Below are 20,972 nucleotides of genomic sequence, written 5' to 3' on the forward strand. Positions count from 1 at the left end.
TAATGTATGTTATATTTTTGGGATATATGTGAAATTATATATTTCCCTGGGCAAAGAAAATGGGAGGTGAAGAACAAGAACTACCTTATACAGTTCTATATTATTTGAAATGTTAAAATGTTATATGTGTTACTCTTATAAATATTTGTAAAATAAACAGAGAAGAAAAATTCCAGAATTGTTAATGCTTATATTTTCTCGAATTAACCTCCCCACAAACACAAATACACACAACATACACATTAAACCAAAAAAACATTACCTTTAATTAATCTTTATTTACAGATAACAGCCATGCAGAGAAAATTACATTTTTTTCTCTGGGTTAATTTATGCTAAAGAAAAAAGTAATCCAACGTTCATTTCACTAGAAAAATTTCATGAACAAGTTCCCTTTCTTACTCTGCCATTAAGCATAACAGGTCCCTGACTAGGGAAATAATAGAACTAAGTAGTGATTAACTTTTTTAAATATAAGACTTTATAGTTTTAGATTCACAGCAAAATTGAGCCAAAGGTACGAAGATTTCCAATAAACTCCCTGCCCCTATGCATGCATAATCTCCCCCATTGTCAACACCCACCACCTGAGCAGCACAGTTTTCACCACTGATTAATCACCCAAAGTTCATAGTTTGCATTACAGTCACTCTTGTTGTATATTATATGGGTTTAGATAAATGTAATATACGATGACATGTATCCATCATTATGGTGTTACACGGAGTATTTTCATTTCTCCCAAAACCCTGTTTACCACTTATTCATCCCTCCTTCTACCTTGTCTCCTGGCAACTACTGTTGTTTTGATCATCACCATTGTTTTGCCTTTTCCAGAATGTCATTTGGTTGGAATGACACACTATAAAGCCTTTTAAGATTGGTTTGGAATGTTTAAATATGCATTTAAGGTCCTCCATGCCTTTTCTTGGCTTCATAGCTTAAGCAAGCATTTCCCCATCACCTCATTAATGTTTAATATCCCACAACACAAAGATAAAACAAAAAATCCTTTAAATATCTTGAAAATAAATGAAAACAGTGTTTGTTTGTTTTTTAAGAACAAATGGTGTTGCAAAAATCATTAGTAAAACTGAAACTAAAAAGGCATATAAAGATGATAAAGTGGAATACTTGGGAATAAACTTAACCAAAGAGGTAAATGTCTTATATTGAAAACTATAAAACGCTGATAAAAGAAATTAAAGGAGACACAAATAAATGGAAAGACATCATGGGTTGGAATGCTTAATAATGTTTAAATGTCATAGCACCCAAATCAATATACAATCAATGCAATCCCTATCAAAATTCCATTAGCATTTATTTTATCTTATTTTTCCCCATCACTATTTATCCCCTCTATGTCCTCTTCCACCTCTAACCCCCTCCACAATCACCACATTGTTGTCCATGTCCATGAGTTATCTCTCTCTCTTTTTCTTTTTTTTTTTTTTGCTCAATTCCTCCACGCCCACCCCAACCCTCACTCACCAGAGCTGACTGCTCTATCTAGAGTCTGCCTCTATTTTGCTTGTTAGTTCAGTTTGTTTATTAAATTCCACACATGAGTGAACTCATATGGTACTCATCTTTCTCTGTCTGGCTTATTTCACTTAGCATAATGTTCTCCAGGTCCAACCATACTATCCCAAAGGGTAAAATTTTTCTTCCTTTTAATGACAGAGTAGTATTCCATTGTGTAAATGTACCACAGCTGTTTTATCCACTCATCCACTGATGGACATTTGGACTCCTTCCAAATCTTGGTTATTATAAATAACACTGCAGTGAACATAGGGTTTGGGGTTTCTCTGGATAAATTCCAAAGAAATCTTTGGGTCATAAGGCAGTTTCATTTTTAATTTTTTGAGGTGACTCCAATATTGCTTCCCACAGTGGCTGCACCAATCTGCATTTCCGCCAGTAGTGCACAGGGTTCCCTTTTCTCCACATCCTCACCAACACCTGTTGTTTGCTGATTTATTGATGGTAATCATTCTGACAGGTGTGAGCTGATATCTCGTTGTGGTTTTAATTTGAATTTCTCTGATGACTAGTAACATTGAGCATATTTTCATGTCTATTGGCCATCTGTATGTCCTCTTTAGAGAAGTCATGACCTTTGCCCATTTTTAAATTGGATTGTTTGTTTTTTTGGTGTTGAGTTTTATTAAGCTCTTTATGCATTTTAGATATTAGCCCCTTATCAAATATATCATTGGTGAATATGATCTCCCATTTAGTGTGTGGTCTTTTCATTTTGTTGATAGTTTCCTTTGCTGTGCAAGAACTTTTTAGTTTGATGTAATCCCATTTGTTCATTTTTTCTTTTGTTTCCCTTGTCTGGGAGACATATCAGAAAAAATATTGCTATGAGAAATGTCTGAGATTTTACTGCCTGTTTTCTTCTAGGATTTTTATGGTTTTGAGTCTCACATTTAAGTCTTTAATACATTTTGAGTTTATTCTTATGTGTAGTTTCATTCTTTGCACATATCTGTCCAATTTTCCCAATACCATTTATTATTATTTTTTTACCCTAACCCTAACCCTCCAATACCATTTATTAAAGAGACTATTTTTAGTCCATTGTATATTTTTGCTTCCTTTGTAAAATATTAATTGACTATAAAGGCGTGGATTTATTTCTGAGTTCTCTCTTCTGTTCCATTGATTGATATATCTGTTTTTATGCCAGTGCCATGCTGTTTTGATTACTATGGTGTTGTAGTATAGTTTGGCATCAGGTATTTTTACAGTGATAGAAAAAATAATCCTAATATCCATATGGAACCACAAAGACCTGAAATAGCCAAAACAAGCTTGAGAAAGAAGAGCAAACCCGGAGGGAGGCATTACACTTCCTGATTTCAAATCAAAATAGACTTAGGCAAATGGAACACAATACAGAGCTCAGAAGTAAACTCAGGAATATATGATCAACTGATCTTTGACAAGATTGCCAAAAATGCACAATGATAAAAGGATAGGTTCTTCAGGAAATGGTGTTGGGAAAACTGGATATCCACATGTGTTCTTCCCACATTCCCCTCCTAAAAAAGATTTTTAATGTGGAGGATCAGTTCCTAATACTTAATATTTAATTAGGTTAGGTAGTTGGGGTTGGTGCCTAAATAAAATTCTCACCATTGTCTCCAGTTTCTAGTTGTGATCTCAGAGATGTATATTTTATACCTTGGATAGTTGAAGGTATAAAATTAGTTCAAGCTCTCAAGAAATATTGGCTTCAAACTTGGCTTTATGCCCACTTGACTGTGTGAACACAGTAAGCAAGTATTTAACTTATACCTGCTTTAGTCCCACTATTTGGGAAATGAGGATAATAAAAACTAATTCATATTGTTATAAGGAGTTTATCACAGTGCCTGACACAGTCAATTCTCAGTGAAAATGTAAAAGTAGTCCTTCCTTGGTTGGTTGAAACATTGTCCTGTACACCAAAAGGTTGCGGGTTCAATCCCCGGTCAGGGAACATACCTAGGTTGTAGGTTTGATCCCTGTATGGGAGGCAACCGAATGATCTCTCTCTCTCTCCCCTTTCCTCTCTCTGTCTCTCTACAAATCAATAAAGACACTTCGAGTGAGGCTTAAAAAATTAGAAGTAAAAGTAACTTTCAATGATGTTGATAATATGTGCTGACCATGGTTTGGGGAAAGGATTCTTTCATTTTCTTCTCTCTCTCCCCACCTCTCTTTTTTTAGTGTTTAAAAAATGTTAACCTGTCTGCTATTTCTGGCAAGGAACCTATGTAATTGTACCTTTCTTCTGGGTATTATTTGCCAAGCAGGTGTAAAAGTGCAATGCGATATAATTTAGTAAAACCTAATTTTAGGTACTGGGTTTGTGCTGCTCTCTGTGTGAGTAGATGCAGCGCTGTCCTCACACAGTTGTCAAGCTGTGTGACAGAACCTACGCTGGCAGAGAACAGGACAAGGAAGTGCCAAAGGAGTGAAATCCCTAATGTCTCATATTTGAGTTAATTTGAGTTTGTTTCCTACTGAAAAATTTAGATTAGGAAGGAATATGTAAATGTGTTCTCACAATTGTTGAACAGGGTAAGATTTTCTTTTGCCTCATTCAGAGCAGCTGCAAAAGCCCTTGTGCCATATTGCAGCAGCAGGTCTGAAGACCATCTGGAGAATCGAATACAGTGAAAGCGAGCAGCACTTTTATTAAAGACTAGAGGCCCAGTGCACGGATTCGTGCACCGTTGGGGTCCCTCAGCCTGGCCTACACCCTCTCACATCCCCGCGGGGATTGGGCTGGTCTGACATCCCCCAGAGGGATGTTGCATTGCGGGAAGCGACAGGCGGCCAGGGAGGAGCCTGAACTCAGGCTGGGCGCAGCTCCCACTCATCCCGGCCCCACGGTGCCTGCCTCTGCTGCTGCTGCTTGGTAGTGCTGCCCTGGAGGCGGGAGAGGCTCGTGCCACTGCAGCTGCGCTCGCCAGCCATGAGCCCGGCGACTGGCGCCCGCTGGTCAGCTGAGCAGGGCTCCCACTGTGGGAGTGTACGGACCACCAGGGGGCAGCTCCTGCATTGGCATCTGCCCCCTGGTGGTCAGTGCATGTCATCTGCTTGACCAGTCGCTTAGGGTTTTATACATATAGATATGGGAGAAGCATCTGATCTGTCCTATGTTTATCATCTGTAAAATTTTTATATATTCATATTTCCCTAAAGTAAGAATAAAATGATTAAAGATTGCAAATATTGCCACCTAATGGTATACCATATTTAAGGAAATCATAAAAATCTCTGCCAAAGCACTACTTATAAACATCAAAGAAATGAAAAAAACACCTTTATATTGAGTTTTATTTTCTTAGGAACTGTATGTGCATCTGGATGTCCTCTTCCTCTCCCCAAAGAATGTTTCAAATTTTCCAAGGAAAATTCCCAAGATCAACTGACAGGCTTGGAGCTGAAGGAGAGAGGAATAAGGTAAAAGAATTTGGGAGGGGGGAAGAAATGAGCATTTTGAAAAGAAAGCAGAGAAATTGAAGAAAATAAATGATTTTTAAAAACTATTTATTGCAAGTAGTGCTTGTGTGATGATAACCACCTGAATGCTGAGATCATAGACCATTTCCTTACCATTGTGGTAGGCCACATTTCTTGGCCTTTTAGTAGCTTCCTATATTAGATTCGCTAGTGCCAGATACTCTACTGCGTGCTTTACTTGTGTGAACTCAGTAACTCCTTCTTACGAAGTGATGCAGATGGTACAGTTATTGTCCCCATTTTACAGATAAGGAAACAGTGACAAGAGTTTTGAGTTGCTCAAGGTCACACAACCAGGAAGTGATAGAGCCAGGATATGATGCACCCAATCAATCTGAGCCCAGAACTTATGTTATCACCTCGGATGCTGCACCTTTTCCTGGGGAAGATGCCCCATTCCTTGGGCTTCTTTTACCTCATTCAAACATTGCAGTGGGTGGTGTGAGATGAACTCCAAGCTGTTGTGCTCCATGAGTCTGGAAAACATTGGAGTGAACCAAGGAGAATGTAAAAAAAAATAATGAGTTTTTAGAAAACACAACTGGTGATGAAAAAAAGATCATTGGAATGAGCCTTTGACAAGAGGAGGCGCTTTGTAATTGTGTTCTAGTGAGTTCATGGAATAATGGTAATAGTAGTCGTAGTAGTAAACAATGGAGTCCTTCTTTATTTCTCCAGAGAAGTTTTTTTCATGTTTCGACAAGAAAAAAAAAATATTTTTTTTGTCTAGAGCTTGTGACATTTTAAAACTTGCAAAGGAAACTGTATAAAGTATCATCTCTTTTTTTTTTGCAAAGTTATCAGGGTAGGAGGAAAATCATGACTGTGCTGTTTATTATCCATAAAAACTTAGCTGAGATTTTAAATTTCTTTTAGCCTTGTCTTCTCATCTGCATAAGGAGAAAAGCAGTGGTGCATACTTATAAGGTTGATGAGGGTATGAAATGAGTTATGCCTGCAGGGGCACTTAGCATTCTGCCCAGCATCTCTCACTACTTAACGCACTGCAACAATCACTCTTATGATTACTGTTATGACTAGTATTCCCTAGGGTCAATGGCAAATCTTTTGACATGAGTTTTGGTCCTCTAATTTGCAAGTGTTCAAGTCTGGCCAAATCTACAGGGATATCTTTTGTTTAAAACAAACATGATGTGAGTTCACATTGGCTATTCACATTTGAATTTTATTAAGTTATGATTGTTAATTAAGAACAATCCTATTTCAATGCTAGGAATTCACTAGGAAGCTTGTGGAATCTTATTTTGGGATGATGTTTTATGCCAAACACACACACTTGCTTGCACATTTTATGATGGCCATTTAAAATGAAACACAAACAAGTAAAGATGGCTTTACTTGATCTTTGGCTTGAGAAAGAATGCTATATTTATGACACAATTAGAATTATTGAAAGCATTTCCACACCCTGTCCTGTCCTGTGTATCAATAGTCCCATGCAGACCAAATAAGCAAACAGATGATTACACAGACGTGCTATGGGCCTCTGCTTCGTGCTCACCAGGTAAGGAAAGATTTGGGAAGTTCAGGTTCACAGCATGAGCAGAGAGTTAAATATGTAATATTTTGAATGACTTCTGCTCAACACTTATTTCCAATATTTTATTTTATTTATTATTATTTGTAAGAGAACATTTATTGGATCAGTTACAGAGGTAGAAAAGGTAATTCCTAGAAGAAATGGGTTTAGGAAACAAGTTGTGGAGGCAAAGGAAGGGCCCTCGGGGCTTGGCAGTGAGGAAGCTAAGGCGCCTCAGGAGGGGGAGGGGAAAGGGAAAGACTCAGGCATGCTCCTGAGAGGGAACGGGCACTGGCCCCTCCATCCTAAGGGTTTTAAGGGCGGAGATTTTAGGGGAGGTCCCAGGGGAGGATCCTAATAGAATATTCAGTAGCTTTCCAGGTGTGTCCATTCAGGGTAGTGGTCTCCACTGATTGATTGATTGGCTGGCACCAAGGCAAGGGATCATTATTCAATGCAGCTAGTCCTGATGTCAGCCTTGGCTAGTTGTGTTGCTTATCTGGGACTGGAGCTGAAGTTCATCTGAAGCATGGATGTTATCTCTAGGGAGGAAAGGTCAGAAGGTCCAAACTGCATGACCAGCAATATGCTAGTGGAGGGAAAGTCACCCTGGTGGCGAGGTCCCACTCTACAATTGATTGTCAATCGCTAGTTACCTGGGGCTTTCCACAATGATGACCTTCTGTACCTGCCCCATCGTCCTTGCTCTGCTCATGTCTGTCTAACTGCCTGCAACATTTCCCCCCTCAAGGATCTTGGTTCTGAAATCTTTCAGAGAAAAGGGGTGCAGGGTCTCTTCTGTAGCTGCTTCCTGCTGAAAGGGGGCGACATTTTTCTTCAGAGCCAAAAGATCATTGCTCTCTGTCAGAGGGATGATGAGGCCTGGGCATGGAAGGAGGTGGCAATGGTGTCTAGATGTGGTATTCCCTGAGTGGGAGTAGGGCTTGTAATCAGTGATGAAACAATTTGAGACACAGTGCCTACAATATGTTGTAGGTGGCCAGAAGGGCATCCTGTGTCTGACTGGTAGGGTCAGACCAAACCTGGGTTCAGTGACCTCGGTACTTGGCTTCTAGCTAGGAAAGAATTCAGAGTCTGGACTCAAACTCAGGATGAGAAGGGGAAAGGGAAAGGCACTTTGGGCCCCCGGGAAGGACAGTGCCTATTTCCAATATCTTAAATAATTAAACATATGAGTAGTATTTCCTCCTGAATTAAGTTGCTACAGATAAAATTCTAACTTACTTTTTCTCTTTGCCATAAGAGACATAGAAAGATAAAATCCAGGTATGTTTCCCCCCACCCCAAAAAAAGCACACAAGATTTAATTTGGCTGAATAATGCAAATCCATGTACTTTGGTTTTTCTTTTTCTCTCTTTCTTTTTCAATCCATCCCCAGGATATGTTCATTGATTTTTAATTTTTTTAAAGAGAAAGAAAGGGAAGGAGGGAGGGAAGGAGAGAGAGAGAGAGAGAGAGAGAGAGAGAGAGAGAGAGAGAGAGAGAGGAGAGAGAAATTCTTTGGGATTTAAAATGGTTGTTTTTATAACTTGAATTTTGTTTACTAGTATTTGCTTGTTTTGGCAAATACTGAGCTCCAATAAATTGGGTTTGTATAGTATATCCCACTACAATGCAAGGTCTGTGAAGGCAGGAATTTTGTTAAGCTCTTTACAGTACCAGGGACAGTAGCCCTATATAGTCATGCAGTCCTTATTGAATGAGTAAATCAGGGTTTCTCAAACTTGGCACTCTGGACATTTTCCAGATGATTCTGTGTTGTGGGCAGCTGTCCTCCGCATTGTAGGATGTTGAGCAGCATCCTTGGCCTCTCTTTTCTAGATGCCAGTAGGTGCCAGTAGCACCAAGCCAGGCTTTGACAGAAATGTCTCCAAACATTGCCAAATGACTCCTGGGGAGGGCCCTGCACTGGTCACCCTGTATAAAAACAATTGCAGTATCAAAGGAAGTCTTCATAACTATAAGTCTCTGGCCACAAAAGAAGAAAAGAAGTTGAAAATTATTTGATTTACAAAATCAGCATAGGCCACCGAAATGGATCATTTATACCCCACAAAAGTTCATGCGATTGTTGAGCTGTTGCTATAGTAAGTGGTAAATTATCTCCTGTCATGTTGGGATAGAAGTGAAGGGGTCACCCCTCAGTCACTGAGAGTAATGTTGTGGCAGTATTCGCATCATCCCTTCTCCTTCTCCCAACCTAGATCTTTAGGGAACTCAGTGTTATTTCCAGGTCTGAACATAGAGGTTAGAATCCCAAAGTCTACAAAAGATTTAACATTGCAAATGTGTTATGGAACTCTGTGTTATTTTGGTGAGACAGCTGTTGGAAGCTCATGCATCTCTGGAACGTGAAGAGCATCTTTTGACAATTTGCAATTGTTGTCTAAGCCATCACATTGCCATTTGCCACCGTTCTGGCTTTCTTCACACGGTGTCTGGAAGACTGGAAAAAAATTGCTACCATATTAGCAAGGAGGAACTTTAGGTGTGAAGAGAGACCTGAGGGAATAGGCTCAGTAATCACACTTCATCTTTGCCAAGTTCACAACTCAAATGAAATGCAAGTGGGAAATATTTTAGATAAATCACTCCCTCTGTCTAAAGAGATACAAATGTTTAGATGACCTTGGGCAAGTTATTTAGCCTTTCTAAGTCTTTATAAAGTATCCATAAAGGGGGGTGGGGGGATTGTGTTGATACCTAAATGATGTATGTAAAGCATTTAGCATAATTCCTGGCATGTAGCAGGAACTGAATTATTAGCTATTACGATAATTGTCATCAGTAATAAACATGCAGGAGATGTTATATCTCGTAAGTTAGTTGACTATGATGGGAAAAGCAAGGATGTAAGATCAATGAGGTGATACGGACTCAGGGTGCAATGTTGGTTCAGCTACTTACTAGCTCTTAGTCAAGTATTCTTGGTTCAGCCAGCCAGCCCTATGTTGTGCTGCAGTAACAAAAGACAAAAACCTCAGTTGCTTACAACCCCACATCCATTTCTTGCCCAGCTTCACGTCCGTCATGGCCTAGTTGCAGCTCTGCTCTACGTCAACCTTAAGCAGGGACCCAGGCTGTCAGAGCAGCTGCTCTGTAAGACATGCATTCAACTTGCTAGAAGGAAACAAACCAGAGGCCAGAGCACAGAGAGATTCTTAAAACTTCTGCCCAGAAATGTCCACAACACCTTTACCCACATTTCATTGGCCAAAGCCAGTAACATGGCAACTCCTGAGTTCAAAAAGTCAAGAATATATGAGAGGGGCAGTGCAGAAAGTGGCCGGACAGTGCTACAACTGACCAGGCCCCTAACGGCCTCCCTCCGTGCTTCTGTAGAAGTGTGAGCAGTGAGAACTGTAACGAATGAATACACGTGGGGACTCTGCCCCAGACACATAGCTGTAAAGTCTCACTAGTCCTCATAACAACCAGCTAAGAGAGATGTGGAGCTAAGCCTCCAATTTACAGATAAAACAAAAACAAAGTGATGGGATTAAGAAAAACCAAAAAACTCAGACACAGACAACACTATGGTGATTATCAGAGGGAAAGGGGTGTGGGGGGAGATCGAAGAGGGTAGGGGGGGGATAAATGGTGATAGAAGAAGACTTGATTTGGGTAGTGAACACACAATACAATATACAGATGATGTATTATGGAAATGTACACCAGAAACCTATATAATTTTATTAACCAGTGTCAGCCCAATAAATTCAATTAAAACAAACAAACAAACAACAACAACAACAACAACAACAAACCACTGAGGCCTTAAATAGACTAATTTCAAGCAGAAGATTCTATACATAAATTGCAGGGCACACACTAAGTACTTGATAATGCCAGTTCTCTCCCCCTCCCCTGTAGTTGCATAACGCCTTATTTTTGAGACAACTGCTTCTAATTGTCTCAGACTCTGTCCATGTAGGAAGGTGGTAGGGCTGACTGCAGTTGGTGCAGGGAGCCCTCTGGGGTTCTTACTACATTTCCAGTGTTTCTCTAACAAAATCCATGGGCAGGAGGCATCTACACTGGATGCTCTCGATCTTACCCCATTTCGGCCTGCTGCCTCAGCTTCCCAGACTCCAAATGATTCATTTCCATCTTTCTCCTCTGCTCCTAAATATTAGATACATCTCCCTCCCGCCCCCTGCCCCTGGCGCACACACACACACACACACACACACACACACACACACACACTCCAAACCTTTTTGGCAAACCTTTGTAGTAAACAGATGGCTATCCGTGTTGCCGGGAGACCACTTCATAGGTGGAATCCAAAGAGCGAAGGCAGGGGATGGTGTCATCAGCTACATGGTGTGGCGCCTAAGAGTTCTGATTCTTCCTCCCTGGCTTTTTTTGAGTTCAACTCTGGCTTCATTGCGCGCTAGCTGTACAACCGTGAATAGCCTTCTCCCCCGCCACCATCCTCGATTTCCTCACCTCTCAAATGGGAGCAGTACTTGTGCTAACCTTGCGGGGTTGTGAGTAGTTAATGAAGTCACGTTTACAAGCCCTCACCACAATTTCTCACTCACAGAAAGACCTCAAGTGTTTTGTTGTTTATTATTTTCGGCAAGGTTTGCAGACTAAGGGAAGAAAAGGAGCCTGTGGTTGGAGGGAGGACTCGGTCCGCTTTATGATGAATGCAGGAGCTTTATTTGGGTTTATATCTAAGGCCAAGGATCTCAGTAGAAACAGGAGTTTTAAAGGAACTGGAATTCCAGTCCCTGTTGAGCCTCGCACCAGCTGTGTACCTTGGCTAATCCAGCCTCCCTAAGTCTACACTCTGCTTTTAAAATGGGCATCATGTGCTCCTGACCTCACCCAGTGGCCACGAGGACTACCCGCCTGGCACACTGTGCCATATTCAAGATTAACCTGTGTCCCTCTGCCCTGCAGCCCTGCAGCCCCGCGCTCTGGGTCCTGACCCTCCGCTTCCCTCGGGAAAGGCCCCGCTCATTCTGTTCCTTGCTATATCCCAGCACCTGGCTCTGCCTGGCCGCAGCGCGAATGTCCCGCGAAGTCAACAGTCTTTTTGGGGTTCAGAAGCCACCAGAACTCACACAACTCCGCATCTGTCTCTGTACCTGGAACCCCCTTCTTCAGGCAGGGAGCCTTCTCGCTGAAGGTGCCAGCCTGCCTCCCTCTACCCCAAACCCCAAAGTTTCCCCGGAGCCCGAGGGCGCGCGGGGCGGAGCCGGCACCGGTTGGCGGTTCTGCCTCGACCACCTCCTCGCCCGCCCCCGAGCTCGCAGCCGGCCAATGGCAGCCCTCCCCGGGCGGCGGCCTCCCGCCCTCCCCGCCGCCCCCCCGCAGCCCTCCCCTCCCCGCCCTCCGCCCGGCTCCGGCTGCTCCGCTGGCTCCGGCGCGCGGGCTTCGAGGAGCGCACAGCGCAGAGCCAGTGCGGGGCACCCCGCTCCCCCAGGGCCCTGTCCGCACCCGGCCGCTCCGGCCTCGCTCCTCTTCCCCTCCCGAGAGGGGGCTCTGGGCCCCGAGGACCAGCCCGCGGCGGCCCCCGAACTTCCCTGGACAGGGAACCGTGCGGGAGGAGACCGAGCAGAGCCATGGACCCCGTGAGCCAGGTAGGACGGGACCCGGCAGGGCGGCTGGTGCTGGGGACCCGCGGCTCCGGAGACGCGCCCCAGCCCCGGCCTCACGCTCTCCCTTTCTCTCTCTTCTCGTTCGTCCAAAGCTGGCCTCGGCGGGCACCTTCCGGGCGCTGAAGGAGCCCCTCGCCTTCCTGCGAGCCCTGGAGGTGGTGAGTAGCGGGGTGTTGCGGGAGGGGACGCAGGCGGCCCGCCCTCGGGTGAGGAGTGGTCCGTGGGGTGCTCCCTGCTGGGTTCTGCTCAAAGCCCGGCTTCCACCCTCCCACGCCAGTCCTCCCCATGCCCCGGTGCCATTCGGATGGCGGACGGGACCCAGGGGCCGCTCGGAGGCGGGAGTGAGTGTGCCCGAATTTTCGCAGGCGCTTAGACGAGGTTGCAAACGCGCGGGGCTCAGCCAAGACGCCTCCTCCGGAGACGGGGACGGAGCGGGCAGATGGAGGCGCTGCCGCTGGGCTGGCTGCTCACCTGGGCTCCGCGGGGGTGCGGGCCTGCGGGGAGGGACGAGGGGCTGAGCGGGGCAGCTGGGAGGACTTGGCCGCGCGGGGGAGGTTGGTCAGCCCGGGGACAGGTCTTCGCCTGGCGTGGGTGCTGGAAGCGCCGTGGCACCTGCTCCGCCAGCTCCGGGGGCAGAGAGGCTGCGAGGCTAGGAAAGATGCGGCGCACAGAGCGGGGCTCCTTCCTTCCGTCAGTTTCTCTGCCCTGCTCATCCTCGAGGGCTCTTCTGACTTTCCCCGGGAGATCCCTCAGCCTCCCGGTGCAGCTTTCTTCGCCGACTGGGCTGTGGGAAGTTCCATTACTTGTCCCCCTTTAAAAAGCACTCCCACAGTCCAATGGCAACTTGCCTGATGACAGAGGAGTGAGGCCGAGAAACTCCGGGGCCACAGAGCAATGAGAGTGTTGTTGGCCTGGATGACGGTTATTCAGAGTGAAATCTGCAGGTCACACGTTCCCTCTGCTTGGAGGTCTGGAAGGCAAGGGGACCTAGCGGAACAGAAAGTTCAAAGCCCGTCATGTAGCATTAATCACAGGCCCAACCTCGGACGAGCTGGGAAATTATGTAAGAGGCGTTGTCCTCCCAGATCTTAGCTCCCGGGCCTGGGACCCGGCTCTGGCTGCACGACTGTGGAGCCTGTTCACATGGATGATCTGCAGGATAATCACATCTGCTTGGTTTGCAGACGTGCATAGCAATGCATGCCTTTATCAACTTGACATACGTCAAGACAGCGTTTGGAGAGCTTGAACGGAAGGTTCTGGGGTGGCTCTTCCACAATTGTGTTCCGTACAAGCAAGTTAAACCAACCCGCAGTGCTCACAGTGCAGGAAACTTTCAGTTGGCTTTCTCAGAATCCATTCATTCATTCATTCATTCATTCAGCCACTCAATAAAGTCCCCTGTGAAACAGCGGTGTTTTTGACCCAAATAATAGCTCCATTGCCAAGCCATTGTCTCTCAAAACAAAATTCAAAGAGCTGACATGATTTTTCTGATACACTCCCTTATTGTCTCACATTGTCACTTACCTGAAACATTCCTTTTTATTCTCTTCAATCCTGTTGCGACATTATTTCATGCCACACCTCACCACACAGCCCATACTGATATATTCCAAACACTGGTAAACCTGGATGAATTTGTTTAAAATGCAGATTTCTGGACATCAATAAAAATATTGAAAAGGTGGGTGCCTGCTCATGAATCTGCGTTTTAAATAAGTTCCCTGGGTATAGCTCATGGCCATTAAACTTGAAGGATGGCCGCTCTAAGCTCCCTCCAAAACTCAAAAGCACTTTTACCTTAAAGCTCTTGCTATTTCTGTTGCTACTGTGTATAATTCCCTCACACCCTATGCCTAGAAAAAATGTTTGTCCTTTAACCTCAGCTAAAATGTTACCCCATCAGTGAAGAGTTCTTTCATATTTACTCCTTCCGCTTTCCTCACCCCAAACTGAGTGAATCACCCCATTCTTTGGGTTTCCATTGCATGCATACATGCATGCATGCATTCATTCATTCATTCATGAGAATTTATCATACTGAATTATAGTTGTGTTTGCCCCTTGATGAGAGAGAGAGAGGAGAAAGGTTATTACATTTAAAATATTTACAGTCCTTCCTCTCTCTCTTTTGGCCTCTAAGGCTCCAAGCAGCAAGGACTTTGGCTTTTAAATGTTATTAGCCTCTCATTTGAAGAAGAGAAATCGAATAATGGACAAAAAAACACACTTAAAAATGAGTAAGTTAGGTGATCTACATTTTAAAAGAGCTAAAGTATAGACCTAAGAGCAGAGAGATAGAAGGTTATTTGCTGAGAAAGTCTCCTGCAGTGATGGGGGTGAGAGGGGGTGGAGGGGTGCGTGGGGGGGGGGTTAGGGGGTCTGGGAGGGGGAAGAAAACATGTTCCATGCACATGCAGTGGCCTGAGGAGCCACTCTGAGATCCCATTGGGTAGGAGATGTTGCAATGAGTGTGAGCTCTTGAATGGCAGGAAATTGTTCCATTTTTCTGTGTTTCCCACTGGAGCCTTTTATGGTGCTTGGTGAACAGTAAGTGATCAACAACAAATGCAAATGTATAATGACAGCACTGAAAGTATCCCAGTTTCTCCTGCTCTGCTTTAAAGCCAGTCGTCTTTAAAATCTTTAAACTACTTTCAGTACTTATGCTGTAGAAATCAAAGTTTATGTAAAGATATATGTTCAGGGGTATTTACTGCAACATCATTTGTAGACGAAACAATTAGTAAGTCCATTAATAAGACAATCATAAAAATATGATTCAAACATGTGAAATGAAAAGAATGAGTTAAATTAATAAGCATTGACTTGGAGGTCAATATATGTAATTATGTTTGAGAAAGTTAAGTGAGAAAAAGTGAGTTTTATTCTTAGTATTTGATAAAATTTTAAAGGAATGAAAAAAGGGATTTTCATTCTTTTAATCAACATGTGGGAAATTTATTATTTAATTATTTTATTTAAAATAATGTATAGATTGCAGTACTATTTTTGTAAAAAGAAAATAATTTGTGTGTGTGTGTGTGCATGTGTGTGATTTGTATAAGTATAAAGTATAGCTGTATACACTGAATTGTTAGAATTGATTTTTTTCTGAAGTAATTTGAAGTGTAGAGGGGAGAGAAGAGGAGAGGGTGGAGGAAAGCAGTGATATTCTGGAAGAATCATAGGCATATCACTTGTCCACAGTTGTGCACATGAGTAATTCTTTAAAATAATTCATATTTTTAATGATTTCCTATGGATTGGCCATATGAAGTGGTGTTGCTTCTAAAGGCATCCTCCAGTTTGGGATTTGTAAACTTAGGGGAAAATGTACTTTATTTATGTATGTTTTGCTTAGGAAGGGCTGAAGGCTACTGTATATTTAAAGTCTACATAACATAAAGCCAAGCCTTCAGGGAGAGGCTTTAGCCACTTTCAAAAATTTTGAGGTAAAACTCCCAACTCCTTAATCTCCACTTAAATAAGGTCAGGGGACTTATTATTATTACTAGTAGCGCTGCGCACGAATCCATGCGCCAGTAGCTCTCTGTGGGGCCTGGCTGCTCCGCGCCCGCTGCCCAGAGGCTCTCTGCGGCCCAGAGGCCCATCCGCGGCCGGGATGGAATGCTTGCCTCATTGCCACCACGACGAAGCAAGCATTCCGCCAGGCCACTCACGCTGCCCGCCCTCAGCGGCCACCCTCCCGGGACTGGGGGGACTCCAGCGGGGCTGAGAGGACTGGGTGCCGCCATCTTGTGGCTATGGGCGCCACCATCTTTGTGACAGAGTGATGGTTAATTTGCATATCACCCTTTTATTAGATAGGATTATTTTTTAAATAATTCTTTATTGTTGAAAGTATTAAGTGTCCCCCTTTTCCCCTCCATTTACTCCCTCCAGACACCCCCCCCCCACACACACACTCTCCCCGCCCCATTGTCTGTGCCCATGGGCCATGTATATATGCATACAAAGTTCTTGGTTGATTACTCCCCCGCCCCCCACCCCACTTCCCTCCAAGATTCCACACCCTGTTCCATGCTTCCAGGTCTGGGGATTTTTCACTATATTTTAGGTCAAAACCAAAATTCAGGGCACAGCACTGACTCTTGTGATCTGTTTCATTTATTCCCTGATGATAAAATAGGACCAGCAAATCTCTTAAACCATCATTTGGAAATCATTATATACTATATATATTGAGTTTACCCCATTTCTCAGACTTACTCTGAAAAAAGAAGTTGGTATAATCCTGCATTCCACTGGTTATTATTTTTTTCATTTATCTTTATTGTTGAATTACTGATATCCCCTTTTATTCCACCGGTCATTCTTATTTTGCTACTTGAGTACATTGCCAGTAAGACTTTGATCTGTGGGGGCTCCCCCCTCCCTTAAAAGATTTTGTTAGCACTCTCTTTATTTTCTCTATTTACAAGGCTCTGGATCTGCACTTGTGATTTTATGTGTAATGGGATGTGGGGGACCCAACACATCACATTGTCCAGGAGCAGAACTGTGCAGACTTTAAGGCATCAAAAGGACTTCAACTCTTCAACATGATATTTGCTTGGTCCTCCCACACAAAGCTGTAGGTCCAGACTCTGTTGCTACAGAATTAACTGCTGAGTCAAGTTGCCCAATTCCCCTCTCATTCTTATTCTTGACACCCACCCCTAATTTTGCTGAACCATTTCTGCTAAAACCCCTGGACTTCACATTTCCATGATGCCTTTCTTTTCCGCCTTTCCAAGGAAGGCCATCTACTCCAGAGACGTAGTGAGTCTGATATATGAGGTATCACTCTACTTGATTTAAATGGTGGCACCTGCTTTACATGATCTTCATTTCTTAATCTAAATTCTGAGCTATTTTCCAAGCAAACAGTATACTGCTTACTTTATATTAATAGCATGTATAATTATGCTATTGCTAATAACAAAGAAAAGCATTAAACCTAATCTAATCGAGTCTCCTCTAATCTAATATTAGCCAACATTTTGAACCCCTAATGAGGGAAGTAACGATGGTTGCCTTTGTTTTGCTGGCCTCAGATGAGGCACTATATTTCAGTGCTTTCCGTATATCCTCCTATTGAATCTGTATGGCTCCAACATCCCCATTTCACCTTGAAGCTCAGGGGTGTTAACTAATTCATCAAGGACAAAATTGGAGAAAATGGCAAAGCCATGACTTGGGCATTCTCCTTCCAAACCGTGTTCTCTTAAGTGCTGCAGTCTTCTGCTTCCTTCAAGGTGACAGGCAGCTGCCATCTTTATCTCTGCTCCTCAAAGAAACTTTAAAGGGCAGATACTATCCTATTTTGTAGTGTTTATCTCACCCAATAAGATGTGTATATTTGAACCCTCCTCTGGAAGTGCCAGGCAGTGTTTGTATTTAGACACAAACTCAACAGACAGCAATTGTCATTTATATTGTTTTATTTTCTGTTAGCTATTAACCAAGGTAGAGTAGGTTCTCATTAAAATAGAGTGTCTTTTCATATTAAATATGTATAAAGAGACTTTGATTATATAGCAAACGATTTCATCTTATTTTCTGGTCTTTTTTTCTATTTTCTTAAAAAAATCTATGTGCATGAGTCAAACAACTTTTTTTCTCTCTAAGTATAAACAAGACAGGAAATTCCAACATACAGTTTATTTAAATTATGAACAGCAATCTGCTACTGGAGGTCGGATGCAGTTTCAAAGCTATACTAATGTGGATTTAATTATAACTTTCTAGTCTCACAATTAATGACAAAAATTATGTACAATTGGAATATGAATCAATAAATACACTTTTCATAAAAGAGCAACTCCCCAGTGTGCTAACAGATTCATCACTTAATGCTTTTCTGGGTTTCTTAAGACAGTTGGTGTTTGGCCTAACAAGTACAGAAAAAAAGAAAAAATATTTCTTAGGAATTTGCATACCAATTTTATTCTTTACTAGCTTGGGAACCTTGGGCAAATTATTTAATTTCACTAGGTTTCATTTTTATCATCTATAAAATGGGACTGTTAATAGTTCCTACTTCAAAAGATTGCTGTAAATGGTTAAATGACTTAACCCAAGTAAACAACCTTGTGCAGTGCCTGAGCTATAACAAATGACTATGAAGGTGATGATGATGATGATGATTTGGATGATTCTGGTGATGATGGAAAAGAAGAAAATAGAAATCCACCAGTGGGTAATTTAGAACATTATGGCTAATCTGTTGCAAATTGTGGTGTCTTGGCAAAATTCTGAAGCAGAAAATCTGTCTTCACTCTTGCTAGTCCCTCTTTTGAGCCCCTCTACCTCTAAATCCTGCTTCCATGGTTATTTTTACCATAGCATGAGTGACACCAGAGACTTGCTCCTTCAAATATTCTCATTTTGAAGGACATTCTAGAGAACCCAGAGTTGAGCCTACGGGAAAAGTTCTAATGGAAGAATTACAGGCACTTGGTTCTTGGGAATTTTTTCTTGAGTTGTGGGGTGAGAATTTTCCTGATCTTTCTCAAATCATAATCCACAAACATTCTTTACCCTTGAAAGAGTTACGGTATGTCCAGCCGAATTCTCCAGATGAAGGTTCTTATAGAGTCAATCATGGGCACTTAGAACCACACCCTAATGCCCAGGTGCACCTGGGAGTCTCCTAATAGGAATATTCTAATCACTCTGGACTCATATTCAAGTAGAGGCATCATTCTTAGTTTCTCTGTTCCCCAGAGGATTCACATCTCTCCCTGATCCAGTTAAGAAAAATAATCCTGTGTTAGTAGAAAAGAATACTAGAAAGTCTCTTAAGGAATGTTCGTACAGAACCACTACCTGCTTTTGAGTCTTCATCTTCAGTAGGCATGTATTTAATCTGGGCTGTATTTGTAATTATTTTTGTTCATTCTATTATCTTAGCCTTCCTTTGAGAACCTCAGTTTCTCATCTGAATATTGGGGATAATACTCTTTGGCTACCATAGTATTGGAAATTTTGAGAGAGATAAAGCATGTAAAACACTTTGTAAACTATTAAATGTCTTCCAAAAGTAAAAGATCATTGTGATTATGATGATAGTGATGATGAATACTTTTTTTCCAGTCTGTGTGACTCTGAATACCGTAAGATTTTTGCCCGGGGAGTAGGGTGAGGCATGAAGTGTAAGTCCTGATCTCTGCTCACTGAGGGGCTAAGTCCTTCCTAATCACTATTTATCCTCTTGCCTATGTCCCAATCTGTGTGGTCTCTTTGGAACCCACAAGAAAGACTGATTTGCCGGTTGAAACAGATGCACCATCAAAATTTGGGGAAGTCCACCTTTACCCCTTTTATCTCTCATACAGAAAGCCAATTTCTTGCTCTGTACACATTTCACATTTCTTAGATGTTTGGGGGCCCTGGTGATGGTTTCCGGCTGATCTGATGGATTTTTGCACAAGCTACTTCCTCTGCCTAGAATACTCTCCCTCTCTCTTTTCACCAAAACCCTTTTGGCTGGCAAATTCATCTTGTGTCTTCAGGTGTCAGCTTAGATATCATTTCTTTTGGGAGGACCTCTTTGAGGAGGGTGTTGTCACTAGATGAAGTCAGCCTCCTGATGGCTCCCAGAACACACTATTTTATTTTATTTTATTTTATTTTTTTAGTCCTCTCCTGAGGATATTTTTTCCATTGATTTTTTAGAGAGAATGGAAAGGAGGTAGGGAGTGGGGGAGAGAGAGAAAGAAAAACATCCATGTGGGAGAGACGCGTTGACTGGTTGCCTCCTGTATATCCCCCTACTGGGGTCCAGGATGGAAACTGCAACTGAGGTACATGCTCTTGACCAGGAATCGAACCTGCAACTCTTCGGTCCGTGGACCTACAGTCTTACCACTGAACAAAACCAGCAAGGGCCATAGCACACCCTTTAATGATTTGCTTACATTTCAGCTTCTCAACCAGACTACATGCTGCGTGAGGGCAGGGATCTTGTTTGTCTTGCTCATCAGTACATTCTAACTATCTAGCTGCTACGTAGCAGAAACAACTCCAGAGATAATCACGAATCACCCCGACGATAGGTGCTTAGGAAGGAAGTGATTGACTGCAGGAAGTGGGGGAAGAAGGGAGGAAGGAAAGAGAACAAACAATGAATAAATGAATCTGAGAACACACGGATTTGGGATCGGGTGCAAATTCCCTTTCATGTTTTGCTTGTGAAGAGGAGCCCTCCCCTAGAAACAGTTGTTTAGCAGTCACTCTTGGTTGTGGAGGAGAGTAACTCACCCAGGCTGACTCAGTCAAGGAGAGAGGGCAGTCATATCATGCCCACCCTGAGTCCCGGCAGTGAGGAGAGCTGTTTTAGGAGAAGCGCTGCAGGACTGTGGCTCGGCCACCATCCCGTGTGCCCTCTTTGTGTGTCCCCTTTCTGCTTCTCATTTAGTTTATTCTTCCTGTGATTCTAAGCTAATGTCCTAAGAAAGGCATATGATATGTTCAGCTATTGCTTTTTTCAGTTTGTACACAACTCTCAGCCCCAGGCTGTATCAGGCTGTGGGTGGGCTGCCCACGCGTCAGATGCCCAGTGGTCCTGTCTTGTGGCCGGAATAAAAAGCATCATGGGATTCAGATCATGCTCCCTAGGCTGTTCTTTCATCTGGAGCAGTGGGAGGGGCAGTTTTTGAAGGCATGTGCACGTTGGGCTGAGCAGAGCTTTATGTGGCTGGTGGAAGAACAAGTTATTCTTTTCACCAGCATTTCCTCCATTACGGCAGCACTGGCACTT

The 20,972-nt window shown here is 43.0% G+C and overlaps 1 protein-coding gene across 1 annotated transcript in view; it reads left to right on the forward strand.

Annotated features, from left to right (window-relative positions):
* Nucleotides 1–12,166: 12,166 nt before the first annotated feature.
* Nucleotides 12,167–20,972, forward strand: part of SYNPR (synaptoporin) — a gene marked incomplete at both ends in the record, with an annotated part of 279,199 nt that continues 270,393 nt past the window's right edge. Inside the window, 2 exons of the mRNA XM_079795734.1 lie at nt 12,167–12,184; nt 12,295–12,360. Coding sequence (XP_079651860.1) covers nt 12,167–12,184; nt 12,295–12,360 — 84 coding nt within the window. The remainder of the gene's footprint in view (nt 12,185–12,294; nt 12,361–20,972) is intronic.

The sequence above is a fragment of the Cnephaeus nilssonii genome (assembly GCF_951640355.1).
Source record: "Cnephaeus nilssonii genome assembly, chromosome: 17".
In the NCBI taxonomy this organism is placed as follows: domain Eukaryota; kingdom Metazoa; phylum Chordata; class Mammalia; order Chiroptera; family Vespertilionidae; genus Cnephaeus; species Cnephaeus nilssonii.